Source organism: Zalophus californianus, chromosome 1, assembly GCF_009762305.2.
Source record: "Zalophus californianus isolate mZalCal1 chromosome 1, mZalCal1.pri.v2, whole genome shotgun sequence".
In the NCBI taxonomy this organism is placed as follows: domain Eukaryota; kingdom Metazoa; phylum Chordata; class Mammalia; order Carnivora; family Otariidae; genus Zalophus; species Zalophus californianus.
This window is the reverse complement of record NC_045595.1, coordinates 206,530,043-206,543,762: the sequence shown is the minus strand read 5'-3', so window position 1 is coordinate 206,543,762 and position 13,720 is coordinate 206,530,043. Positions and strand designations below refer to the sequence as shown.

Below are 13,720 nucleotides of genomic sequence, written 5' to 3'. Positions count from 1 at the left end.
CCAGTAATCTGTTCCTCATTTTTTTTTTTTTTTTTTTTTTTTTTTTTTTTTGTTTTTTTTTTTATTTATTTATTTGACAGAGAGAGAGAGAGAGAGCACAAGTAGGCAGGCAGGCAGGCAGAGGCAGAGGGAGAAGCAGGCTCCCCGCTGAGCAGGGAGCCCGATGTGGGGCTCGATCCCAGGACCCCGGGATCATGACCTGAGCCGAAGGCAGACGCTCAACCGACTGAGCCACCCAGGCGCCCCTGTTCCTCATTTTAAAAATTGTTTTAAAAATGTTACATAGATGGAGTTGTGCAGTGCAACCTTTGGGGACTTTTTTTCCACTCAAGATATAACTAAGATCTTTGTTTTGCATTTTCCTCTTTTATCCAAGTGTATACTTGGGTCTGTCATTTGCTGGCCTTTCTCCACACCACTCGCTACTTTCTTCTATAGCTGGGTGAGCTAATGTTATTAAATTCACTGAGAGCCATTCACAGATAGCATATGGTGTGCAGGAAATTTTGGGCATGGTGAGGGCCTGCTGTTTCAAAAGGCAAATTCCAAAAGGGCCATGAATTATATTTTCTGCCTGATTTGTTTATCCTTTCAGTACTGATCCCAACACAAGACTTGACAGGTCAATGAGGCAGGACACTCAAGAAAATACAATACATAAAATATCACAGGGAAATAAGAATTTAGCATATGATGAAAGTGGTGTTAACAATTATGGGGGTAAGAAGGAATTATTCCAAAAATGGTACTGAGGAAAGGGAGTGATAATTGCATAATGTCATCAGTTAATATCTAAAAAGAGAAAAAAGTGCTTTCTCACTTTTAAATTTACAGCTTTATAAATGTAACCATAAAACAAGTATAAGAAACTATAACTAAAATTTGTGGGAAAAGGACTTTGTAAGCATAAGAACAGCGAAGAATCACAAAGGAAAGGATAGATTGGAGTATGGGAAATGTTTTGAAACTTTTTTGAAAAGCATGCTAATTTAAAGCCAGTGAATTAAGCTCTATTTGCATGATTTTTAATTTTTTTTCTCCTGTCAAATTTGGATCTTGACCCTGGCTGTGTGTTTGTGAAGCCCCTACGACTTTCCATACAGAGCACCTTGTCTGACCTCTGAACAACTTGAGAAATGAAACAAAAGAGTAAAGATGGAGGCCCCAGATCTCTGCTAGTACTAGCTAGCTTGGAAGATATTGCTTAGCTGTGAGTCAACTCTGAGATCATCCTGGCTGCTAGATGGAGAAAGAATGTTTATCACATCTTTTACCTTGTGGAATAAACTCACATCTTTACTATGCACTGGTTCAAAGCAGTTATTTTATTTGCCTGAGAGGACCCAGTTCTATGGTGTCTATTAACATAAAAGATGTAGGGAAAACAGCACTGTTAAATGACAAGTTATTAAGCTCTCAGGGTCTTTTCTTGCCCATGATTATTTACACTCATAGAGCTCCACTTGGCACTGGTTTTCTTCTTACACATTTTGCTTGTTTAGGATGTTCAATAAGCCTTCTTAAAAGGGTGGAGCATGGATTTTGATTCCCAGAATCAAATTGTGGCTGAGATGCTTAGTAGATAGGCAACTCCAAGCAATTTACTTAATTTTGCCAAAGATAAACAACACTGGACACTGTTTAATGTGTTAAGGAGAGATTTTAATCAGCAATATACTACTGAAATAGGGAAGTGGGTCCAGCATGAACTGAACTCAAACTTGGATTTGTACAGAGGTGGCTGATAGTTTTAAAGGGAGAATGAGGGAGTAGGGAGGGGGAATGGAGGGGCTTGAGTAGAGTCGGGGAAATGAGAAATTATAAAGAGTGGGTCAGTGTAAATGTCATTAGGCCAGCTGTGTGGGCTACACAGAGACTGGGAGACAGAGGCCCTATCTTTTCTGATGATTATATTTCAAAGGAATGGCTTTCAAATCCTTGAGAAAGACACTACTGAGTTGTAGGAGGTAGATATATACCTCAATTGGACAGAGGAAGGACTCACAAATTATAAACCCTTTTTAGTAAATGCTCTAACAAAAGGTGGTGAAGGGCTTATTATCAGTTGTTGGCTAAAACAAATAGTAAATTCTTTTTGGCAGCCTTGAGTGTGTTACAGAGGGCGAGGGTCATCTTAGGGTTGCAGCTTTGAGCTATCAGAAACTATGTTAGTGTTCGCTTTTTAAAAAATATAATTTTAATGTGTATGTGTGGGAAGGGGGATGAAATCAGTGTATTGAGTATGTAGATTTTATAGGCCAAGACTGAGGTCTAGTTCAGAGGAAGGCTCAGAAGAGCCTGGCTAGAGTTTGCTCAAGAAGAGACTCTGCCAATTCCCATCTAGAAAATGGGAGTATGCATTATTTTCCTCCCTCATAAAGGAAAATACTTCTCTCTTCAGATCCCTTTCTTCCTGTCTTGAATTCATTTGTGTGAGAATGTGATGCTTGGAGGTGCAGCAACTCTGTCTTGACACTACGAAGAACAAACTAACAGGTGAATAGCTAACTCCCTAAGAATGGCATTGTGGAAAATTAGACAGAGCCTTGATCCTTGATGACAGCCTTGAATCATAGGTCCAAATCTGGAACGAACTATTTCCAGTCCCCCCTTTTCTTTCTTTCCTTATTTTTTTAGAGAGAGAGTGTGCTAGAGTGGTGGGGGTGGGCAGAGGGAGAGGGAGAGAGAGAATCTTAAGCAGGCTCCATGCCCAGTGCAGAGCCCAATGTGGGGCTCAGTCTCATGACCCTGATGTCATGACCTGAGCTGAAATTAAGAGTCAGATGCTTAACTGACTGAGCCACCCAGCGGGCCCCTATACCCCCTTTACTTTTCAATAAACTTAATTTTAGAATATATTTACTAAAAAGTTGCAAATATGGTAGAGAATTCCCTATTATTAACATCTTACTATTATTTGTCACAAGTAAAACAGCAACATGGAATAGTAGTATTCACTAAGCTCCGTGCTTTATATGGATTTTACTAGCTTTCCCCCTAATAGCTTTCTTCTATTCCAGGACGCCCTCCAGAATATCACATTTCATGTAACTGTCATGTCTCCTTAGTTTTTTTTTCTTTTTTTGGTTTATGAGAGATTTTGAGTTTGCTTGTTTTTCATGAACTTTGACAGATTACACGATCGGCTGTTTTTGGGTTTGTCTTATATTCTTCTCTATAAGAATTGGGGTTATGGGTTTTGGGGAGGAATACAATAGAGGTGAAGTACCCTTCTTACATCTGGGGAGCACGCTACTAACATGATTTATCACTATTAATCCTCATCACCTGACCAAGGCGGTATTTGCCAGGTTTCTGCACTGGAGTTAATTTTCTTCCCTCTCCATACTGTACTCTTGGGAAGCAAGTCACTAAGCCTAATGGGGCGTGGGTGGGCAGAAACTGAGCTCCATATCCAGGAAGGATTTGGAATTCTATAACGCCAGGACTTCGGAAGCTAGGCTCAAGCATGTGAGGTGGGGCGAGGCCAGGCCCTGGCCAACCAAGGGACGGGTAGGGAAGGGTGGGGAGGGGTGGGGAGGGGTGGGGAGGGGTGGGGAGGGGCGGGGCGGGGAGGGGCGGGGAGGGGCGGGGAGGGGTGGGGAGGGGTGGGGAGGGGTGGGGAGGGGTGGGGAGGGGCGGGGCGGGGCGGAGGGAAAGGTTGCCAGGTAGGGCCAGATGCGGGCCCCGGGGCGTGGCGAGGGTCGAAGGACCGAGGGAGGAGGAGGGGAGCTGGCAGCCTTAGGGCCCGGACTGTGCCGGCTCTGCGCCCTAGGAGGTCCCTCCCCTCTTCTAGGGAGTCAAAGACTGCAAAGGCGGACGCTACGGAGCGCAGCTTCCCCGCCCGAGTGCCGCGGGGTTTATTTACCCCTGACCCCGGCTGGGTGGGGCGGCCGCGCCGCCTCCGGGAAACTAGGCGCAGGCGCAGGCGCAGGCGCACGCCGGGAGGCGGCGGCCACAGCACACGGAGCCCTCTGCCCGGCGACTGAGGACTTGGGTTGGTGAGGACTCGAGGCGGGCGTGCCTGCGCTCGGCCTCTCCCACTGCTGCTTAGGCCCGCTCCTTAACTCGCGTTCATCTGGGGTGCTCTTCTTTCTGGGTTTCCTCGCGCGCTGGGCCCGCCGCCGCGCCGAGGTGAGCCGGAAGGACTTGCAGGGTGACGGAAGCTGGGGAACGCGGGGTGCCTGGGTCCCGGCGCGGGTAGTGCTGGAGCTTTCCGTATGTTTTCACTTTCTGGTGTGAAAAAACAGCTCGCAGACGCCCACCAGGCCTGGCGTTACGCTGCGCGCCGCAGTAACCCCCTTCCCCCGTCGTCTGGAGATCCTTCAGCGGATGTCGCCCCAGAAGCCGTGGCTGAGGCGCGCTGGGGGATGCGCAGGAGCCTGCGGCCGAGTTGGTCCCTCCAGGGCCCCAGGCTCAGCCTCAAGTGCGAGTCCGAGGCCGGGGGGGTTAGCCGTGCTGTCACCGGGCGTCCGGGTGCTGGCGGCGCTCTGGGCCCCGGAGGGGACGAACTGCGGTTGGCTCTGGGACCCGGCTCGCAGGCTTTGTGTGGATCAGGGAGCCTTCCACTGCTGCAGTGGGATGTTAATAGTGCCTGGACTTGTTGTTACTCGTTTCTGTCGGTATTTATTAGTAGTAGATTTTAAAACCAGTTGTATGGTTAACATGTACATATATGCACATAAGTAATACTCATGTCATTTATGTGCTCATACATATATAAATCACAGAATAGGAGGATACAAAAGTAATAGTAAAAGCCCCCTCCTCAGGCACGTTTTTGAATAGTCTTCCTTAAATTCTCTTGTTTTATTGACATACAGAATGTGTCAGAAGCAAATCCAAAAGGGATCATTAAATGTTCTGCAACTTTATTTTTCATTTAATATATCTTGAACATTCGGACACCTTAGCACATACCTTCTTCCTATTAATGGCTGCATAATACTCCATTGTATCACTCTGGTGTGTTTAATGGACTTCATTTTTTATGCTTCCAAAGAAGTAGCATGTAGAAACTACAATAGTAATTTTGGATTTTATGGTCATTTTTTTGCCTGCTTTCTTGGCTCTCATTTCCTCACTAATCTGTTGCAACCCCCCATTTACTTATATTGATTTCAGTATCCTGGTTCTAAGAACAAATCATTATTTCCTTCATATTAAAAGAGGATCTTTTTTTTCTCTAAGACTTCCTAGCTGATGAGAGCTTCATGGCTACCGTTTTTTCAAAGTATGTTAGGTTGGTGCTTAGTAAATGTTGATTAGAATTGAGATATGTAAGTCACCAAAGCACACAGTTGTGCAATCAGTTATGAGGATTTCGATGATTAATCAGCATTTAGTAGGACCTCAAAATAAAACTATTTTAGAAGGACCGGTATAATGAGCATTGCCTTACTGCACAAGGAGTCATGATTTAGCTCACAGTATAAATGTTTTATGTACAAAAACACTTTAGAGAAATGGTTTACCAAATAATGTTTGTGTATTTAAATCCTTGTAGGTTTGAAGAACAGTGATTATCATACAATTGGAAAGAAAGGCAAAGAAAATGCTTTTTGTTCTAGATTGGGCAACTGAACACAAACTGCAATTTTAGGATGAAGAAGGGAAGAGGAAGAACAAGCCGGATCAGAAGACGGAAACTCTTCAGAAGTTCTGTATCAAGAGGAGGTACAGTTTTCATCTTTCGTTGCCAGGGATGAAAAGAAGGAATCCTTTGTTGAGTGGTGTTAACAGATACACATAGGTTTTCTCAAAGGCGGATGGGCAGTGTCCAGAGAGAATATTTCCTTTTTTTTTTTTTTAACTTTCTGTCAAGGTGCTCAAGGAGTATGAGTGTGCTTTATTAATAATACTGATCAGTACTTACTGTAAGCTCTTACATCAAATTTTTTCCCATCCAGGGAAAATTAATTCTGCCATTCAAGACTCATTTCTATTAGGATGCATGTTGAATAACTTATTTGGTAGTAGATAAAAGAGAAAAGAGATAAAAGAGAAACTAATTTTGCTTATCTTCCACTATTTAACAATGCCATTTGAACATAATTTTGAAAGAACATATTCCATTTCAAGTTGTCTGGTTTAGGAAAATTGTTAAGAAAGTAATGCATGTTTTGGAAGATGATAGACCTTCTAATTAATTATCCAGATGCATTTATTTCAACCTGTATCTCATTTGTAATCTCATCTAACTCCAGGTACATTAGGTTTCCTAACACCTCTTTCTTAAAGAATACTCTTTTTAATAGTGTCATTATGTTCTTTTAAACCCTTGTGGGACTGTGAATATATTTCCCATTGCTTCAACTGTGTCTTCTCTAGGGATGACTCCCAGGTTTGTTTCTAGTCCTGACCCTCCTCCTGACCTCCAGCTTCCTGTAGAATATCAGTGTTTGGATATAGATTCATCGTTTCACGTTCAGTGTAACAGAGTCTGAACAAGACATTGTATGTGGAAGTGCTTGGCCAACTGGAAAGTACTATGTAAATGCAGTTGTTATTTTTGATAAAAATTAATAAAACACCTCCGAGTTGACCCCAAGCCTGTCAGAAAAATTATTAAAACTCCTAGTTGACCCCAAGCCTGTCCGCACCATCTGGAGCAGTCTTTTTACTATTTCCTTCTTTGCTCTCTGTGGCCAATATCCTACTAAATGTCGTCTAGTTTTTCTTAGGTTAGCTTCCCCCTCTGTTTACTCTTGGAAGATGATTTCGGCGACTCTTCGCTGGTTTACCTATACCTTGTTTTTCTTCCCTGCTTGTTATTTCATTTGTTGCCGAGTCTAACTTTCCTAAGGAACTACTCATATGTTGCCTTTTTCATGGATTTTGATTCCCTTTGGCATGATATCTGTGGGCTCCATCCTGCCACTCCTGTACCAGAAGTATGTTCTCTCCATGCTGCTCCCTGGGCACACCCCACACATGTCTACCTCTGCCATTCCTCATAATTCCTTCAGTCTAGAACACCTGTTTTCCTTCTCCCTGCTTATTCAGTTTTTCTCCAACCTTTAAGACTGAGCTGAGATCTTATATTTTTGGTAATGTCATTTTCAGTTTTCACTAACATCACCCTTTGTTATGATGCTTATTGGGTGTTATTCTTAAGGAGCTATGGTTTTTTAGTTTCTTATGGAAGTCTTATTTCCCAACTAACTTGTCAACTTTTGAAGTTGAAGAACATGTTGAACATTCCCCACTGTGGTTAACATAGTGCTGTGTGTATAGGAGTTGCTCATTAAACGCTCATTGATTAAATGCTGTTACTGTAAAATCTATTCTCTGGTTTATGGTGGTATATTTTGGAAGGCTTATATCCTGGATCTTGGTTTTTTTTAAATCATGTTTTTAAAAAAGTTTTATTGAGGTATAATTGACATACAATGAATGTCAATATTAAAGTGAGATTTTGACATATGTATTCATATACGAAACTATCACCACAATCAAGATAATGAACATATCCACCCATCTCAAGAAGTTTCCTTGTTTGCCCTTGTAATCCTTTCCTTTTGCCCCTCTTTAACTGTACCTCCCCCCCCATCCAGGCCACCACTGATCTCCTTTGCGTCCCTGTTGATTTATTTGCATTTTATAGTTTTATATGATCACATAGTATATGATATTATAATAACATATAGTATTTGGCTTTTTTTACTTAGCATAGTTATTTTGAGATAATTGTGTGTATCAATAGTTCATTATTTTTTAATTGCTGAATATATTCCGTGATTTGTTTATCCTGTTGATGGACATTTGGGTTGTTTTCATTTTTGTTTTGACTGTTAGAAATAAAGCTGTTATGAACATTTGTGTACAAGTCTTTGCATGGACACGTGATTTCTTTTTTCTTGGGTAACCACCTAGGAGTAGAAAGAGTGGATCATATGGTGGGTATAGGTTTAGCTTTTAAAGAAACTGCCAAACTGTTTAGAGTGGTTCTATAATTTCACATTTCTTTCAGCAGTTTATGAGAATTCCATTTGCTCCACATTTTTGCCAATACTTCTTATTGTCTTGTCTTTTTGATTATAGCAATCCTAAATACTATCTTATTGTGGTTTTGATTTGTATTTTCCTAATGACTGGTGTGCTTATTTTCCATTTATAGAAGCATTCTTTGGTTGACTGTGTAGATCTTTTGCCCATGTTTTTTATTAGCTGGTTTTCTTTTTCTTTTTCTTCTTTTTAAAATTTTGTATTGTGGTTATAGTGAGGCATTACTTTTTAAATTTTTTTTTAAGATTTTATTTTTTTAAAGATTTTATGTATTTATTTGTCAGAGAGGGAGCACAAGCAGGGGGAGTGGCAGACAGAGGGAGAAGCAGACTCCCCACTGAGCAAGGAGCCAGATGCAGGACTCGATCCCAGGACCCTGAGATCATGACCTGAGCTGAAAGCAGACGCTTAACCGACTGAGCCACCCAGGTGTCCCGACATTACTTTCCATTACATCTTCTTGCTGGCTCTTGTTTGTACTTGTGGTGGCTGTTGATTACTACACACTGGTTTTTTACTGCACTATTTTAGTATAAATTCCCTTCTATATATTTTTTTGCACCTTTATTCTTTTATTATTTTTTGAGCTGAAAGTGCTAATTTTTATTTATTTATGACATTCAATTTTTAAAATTCCAGTATAATTAACATACAGTGTTATATTAGTTTCAGGTGTACAATATAGTATACATTACTCAGTGCTCATCAGAGCTCATCAGTACATATAAATGTATTCTTCGTCACCTTCACATCTTTCACCCATCCCCCCACCCACTTCACCTCTGGCAACCATTGTTTGTTCTCTGAATTTGAGAGTTTGTTTTTTAATTTATCTCTTTTTTCTTCATTTGTTTCTTAAATTACATATATGAGTGAAATCATAGGGTATTTATCGTTCTCTGACGGACTTATTTCACTTAACATTATACCTTCTGGATCCATCCATGTTGTTGTAAATGGCAAGATTTCATTCTTTTTTTGGCTGAGTAAAAATCCATCACCTCTTGATGAACACTTGAGTAGCATTCATATCTTTGTTATTCTAAATAACGCTGCAGTAAACATAGGGGTGTACATACCTTTTGGAATTAGTATTTTTGTATTCTTTGGGTAAACACCCAGTAGTAGAATTACTGGATCATAGGCTAGTTCTATTTTTAATTTTTTTAAGAAACTTCATACCCATGTTCCACAGTGGCTGCACTGGTTTGCATTCCCACCAACAGTGCACAAGGATTTCTTTTTCTCCATGTCCTCACCAACACTTGTTGTTTCTTGTTTTTGATTCTGACAGGTGCGAGGTGACATCTCATTGTGGTTTTGATTTGCATTTCCCTGGTGATGAGTGATGTTGAGCATCTTTTCATGTGTCTATTGGCCATCTGTGTGCTTTCCTTGGAAAAATGTCTTTTTTATTTTTCTTGACTATTTTTCTTGACTACTGAGAGTTCTTTAGATATTGTGGATACAAGTCTTTTATCAGATAGGTGTTTTGCAAATATTTAATCATTCTGTGGCTTTTCTTTTCATGCCCTTAATAGTGTCTTTCTTTTGAAGAACAGAACTTTAAAATTTTGGTAAAATCTTGTTTATCAATTTGTTGTTTTAAGGATCTTCCTTTTGGTGTTGTACCTAAGAAATTTGCATAACCCAAGGTTGCGAAGATTTTCTACTATGTTTTCTTCTAGCAGTTTTATAGTTTTAGATTTTATATTTAAGTCTGTGAATAATTTTGAATTAACTTTATATATTGTACAAGATAGGACTACATTCTTTTTTTTTGTTTGTTTGTTTAGGTAGGTCCAATTGTTCCAGCAACATTTATTGAAAAAACTATCCTTTTTCCATTGAATTGCTTTTGCACCTTTGTAAAAAATCAACTATTCATATATGTCTGGGTCTGTTTTTGGACTTTCTATTCTGTTTCATTGATTTCTTTGTTAGTCTTGATGACAGTGTTATATAATCTTGGTTACTGTAGCTTTATAATAAGTTTTGAAATCAGTATTTCAAGGTGGTTTTGACTATTGTAGGTCCTTTGTATTTCCATATGGATTTTAGAATCATTTTGTCATTTTTTTTTTGCAAAAAATCCTGCTTGAATTTTGATTTGGATCATATTGAATCTATAGATCCCTTTGGGGAGAATCTGCCAACCCATAAAGAAGGTATATTTCTCCATTTATTCAGGTTATTGACTTGAGATCTTTTAAAAATTTTTTTGTTTTAATTGTGGTAAAACACACATAACATAAAATTTACCATTGTAACCATTTTTAAGTGTAGTCCAGTAGTGTTAAGTACATTCACATTGATGTCCAACGAATCTCCAGAACCCTTTTCATCTTGCAGAACTGGGATTCTATATCCATTAAATAGTAACTCCTCATTCCCCTCTTTTCCCTAGCTCCTAGCTGGTACCATTCTATCTTCTGTTTCAGTGAATTTGACTGTTCTAGATTTATACATGGAATGATACAGTATTTGTCTTTTTGTGAGTGGCTTATTTCACTTAGCATGATGCCTTCAAGATTCATCTGTGTTGTAGCATGTGTCAGAATTTCCTTCCTATTTAAGACTGAATAATATTCCATTGTATATATGCCACAGTTTCTTTATCCATCTATCGGTTGATATTTAGTTTTTTTCCTACCTCTTGGCCATTTTTGAGTAATGCTGCTATGAACATGGGCAAGTATCTCTTCAAGATCCTGCTTTCTATTCTGGATATATATCCAGAATTGGAATTGCTGGGTCAATTCTATTTTTAATTTTTTGAGGAATCACCATGCTGTTTTCCACAGCAGCTATACCATTTTACAGTCCCATCAACACTGCTCAAAGAGTTCCACTTTTTCCACATCTTTGCCAGCACTTTTTATTTTGTTTTGTTTTGTTTTGTTTTTGATAGTAGACATCCTGATATCATCCTGGGGTGATACACACTGTAGTTTTTGAATTGTATTTCTCTAGTGATTAATAATGTTGAACTTTCTAAAATACAATTATCAACCATTTTTATACCGTCATTGGAGAAATGTCTCTTCAAGTCCTTTGCCTGTTTTTTATTTTTTTAATTTTATTTATTTTTTCTTTGCCTGTTTTTTTTATTGGGCCTTCTTTTTTCATATAAGCCTTTACAGCTGTAAATTTCCCTTCTTCACAGTTCTGGAGGCTTGAAGTCCAAAATCAAGGTGTCAGCAGGATTGGTTTCTTCCCAGGGCTGTGAGGGAAGCATCTGTCCCAGATCTCTCTCTTTGGCTTAGTAGATGGCTATCTTCCCCCTGTGTTTCTTCTATCATCTTCCCTCTACACATGCCTATGTCCAAATTTTTCCTTTTTATAATGACACTAGTCATTATGGTATTGGAATAGGGGCCACCCTAATGACTACATTTTAACTTGATTACTTCTATAGAGTCCCTATCTCTGAATAAGGTCATATTCTTAGTTACTGGGGGTTAGGACTTCAATATAGAATTTTGGGGGTACACAATTCAACCCATAATTGATGCCTTTTATTTATTTTTCTTTCATTTATATTGGCTAGAACCACTAGTACAATGTTGGCTGGAAGTGTCTTGTTCCTTGTCTTGTTCCTGATCTTGGGAAAGCACTCAGTTTTTCATCATTATGTCAGCTGTAGGTTTTTTTGTTAGATAGTCATTATCAGGTTGAGGAAATTCTCTTCTATCCTTGCTTGTTCTCATTATTTATCAGGAATGAATATTAGATTTTATCAAATGCTTTTCCTGCATCTTTGAGATCATATGGTTTTTCTCTTTAGTTTACATTATTTAGGTATTATTTATTCTCTTATGATATGACCACCTGTTTGAGACAGTTACTTTTTATTTATTCATTATTTATTTTTTTTGAGATAGCGTGAGTGGGTTCGGGGGAGGGGCAGAGAGAGAGAGGGAGAGAGAGAATCTTAAGCAGACTTCATGCCCAGCGTGGAGCCTGATGTGGGGCTCGATCTCACGACCCTGAGATCATGACCTGAGCTGAAATTAAGAGATGCCTAACTGAGCCACCTATGTGCCCTTGAGACAGTTATTTTTTATAAATGGTGCTCTGATTATATAGTGATTTTAATCACCATTTTTTCTTTCTTCTCTTGATTAGTGAGTGAGAGCTATAAGCCTGAATTTATAGAGCTTAAGAAGTGGCTGAAAGACAGGAAGTTTGAAGATACAAACTTAATACCTGCTTGTTTTCCAGGTAAGCTCTGGCATCAAGTCAGCTCTCAGGACTTGGCTCCCATGAGACATGTGGGCCCAGATGATGGGAAAGCAGGGGTAGTTCTTGAAGGTGGGCTGTATTCTCTGGGAGCACATTGTGTGTCAGACTTCCTACTTTGTAGCTACAGTATTTATGCTTTGTTCTCAAAATAAATTGAAGCAGCTTTTGGAGAGAAATTCCAAAATGGTAAAATACTATTAAAAATTAAAAAAGGGAAGTGAGAATAGAAAAATAAGGCGAAGGCAGGGATAAGGATAATACATGGAAACCATGATTCTAAAATCTTGTTGTATACCTGTCAGAGATCAGCCACAAATTTGACTTATCATTTAAACAGCCAGCCGATTTAGATGGTCAGTTACCTGAACCTTTGTATTCTGTAAACAAAACTAAGTTGTTTACTCAGCAGAAGCGCAGGTATTCCTGGAACTCAGACCCGAGGGGAATGTCTTCACTGGGTCTTCATAGGGAAGGCATTTATGTAATGCGACCGGTGTCCTTATCATCATACTCCTAGGGATTTCAAGGGATATTTCAAACCATGCAGGCTGATGGGATTATCCCATAGCTCAGGTGGGTCAGGAGTTTTCTAAGGGAAGGAGGTGCTTATTCTCTGGTGGTGTGGCGGGCGGAGAGGTGTCCTTAGGGAGGCCTCAGCAGATACTGCTCCCTCAGCCGGTTTGTGGCTATGCTCCCCAGGTGTTAGAAGAGGAGCTCTCTGTGTGGCCCTAGCTTCAACAGTCACCTGAGCAGAGGTAGATTAACAAAATTTTCTGGAATTGAGCTTGTCATGCAGTTTGGGTTAGCATTTTCTTCTAGAACATTCTCTCACTGAAGTTGGCAGCTTACTCTGGGTGTGTGCATGCATTCAGCACCACCCAGGTCTGTCCAGAAGTGGGCTTGAGGTCACCATGGGGAGGACCAAGATGCTCTTCAAAAGGATTCCAGGTCTGCTGTAGTATAGAGACAGTTGTGCAATCAGGGCCTTGAAGTTCTACATCACAGGGCAGGCGCAGATCTTTTACAGAAAATTAAATCGTATGCTTCTGAGTGCTCCTTTTGGACACTGAAATGATTAAATACCCATTAGGTAATTTAACTTTGAGCAAATTAACTTCCTTATACAAAATCAAGGTAAATGATTTACCACATGTGGCCCTGGTTGAATGAGGTGATGTGTGTAAAGTTGTTCCCTATGCATCATGATGACATTGGGCTAAAATCCTTGCTTTGAGCCATTACCTGTTAAGGCTCCTCCTATTTAAGATGGTAAACTATTTTTGTCACCCTCTAACAGAATGTTTAACTTTCTGTTTATGTGTGTCAAGAAGCACAGAAACAGGAAAAGCCACACTCCTAGATTTTACTGGATGGAGTTCTTCACAAGATGGTCTAGAGAAAATAGTGTCAGGAGTGGACTTGTGCCTTTGGCTGATCTATGCTGCAGGTGTCACTTTGCCTTAAGGAT

At 39.9% G+C, this 13,720-nt stretch overlaps 1 protein-coding gene across 4 annotated transcripts in view; it reads left to right on the top strand.

Annotated features, from left to right (window-relative positions):
* Positions 1-3,692: 3,692 nt before the first annotated feature.
* SETD4 (SET domain containing 4) overlaps positions 3,693-13,720 on the top strand; it is a 32,902-nt gene continuing 22,874 nt past the window's right edge. Inside the window, exons 1-3 of one of the 4 annotated variants that reach the window (XR_003518062.1) lie at positions 3,693-4,134; positions 5,507-5,676; positions 12,136-12,231. Coding sequence is in view for 3 of the 4 variants with exons in the window: in XM_027583971.2 (XP_027439772.1) it covers positions 5,604-5,676; positions 12,136-12,231 (169 nt within the window). In the remaining variant the exon portion in view is untranslated. The remainder of the gene's footprint in view (positions 4,135-5,506; positions 5,677-12,135; positions 12,232-13,720) is intronic. The other 3 variants (XM_027583971.2, XM_027583972.2, XM_027583970.2) reach the window with 3 other exon arrangements.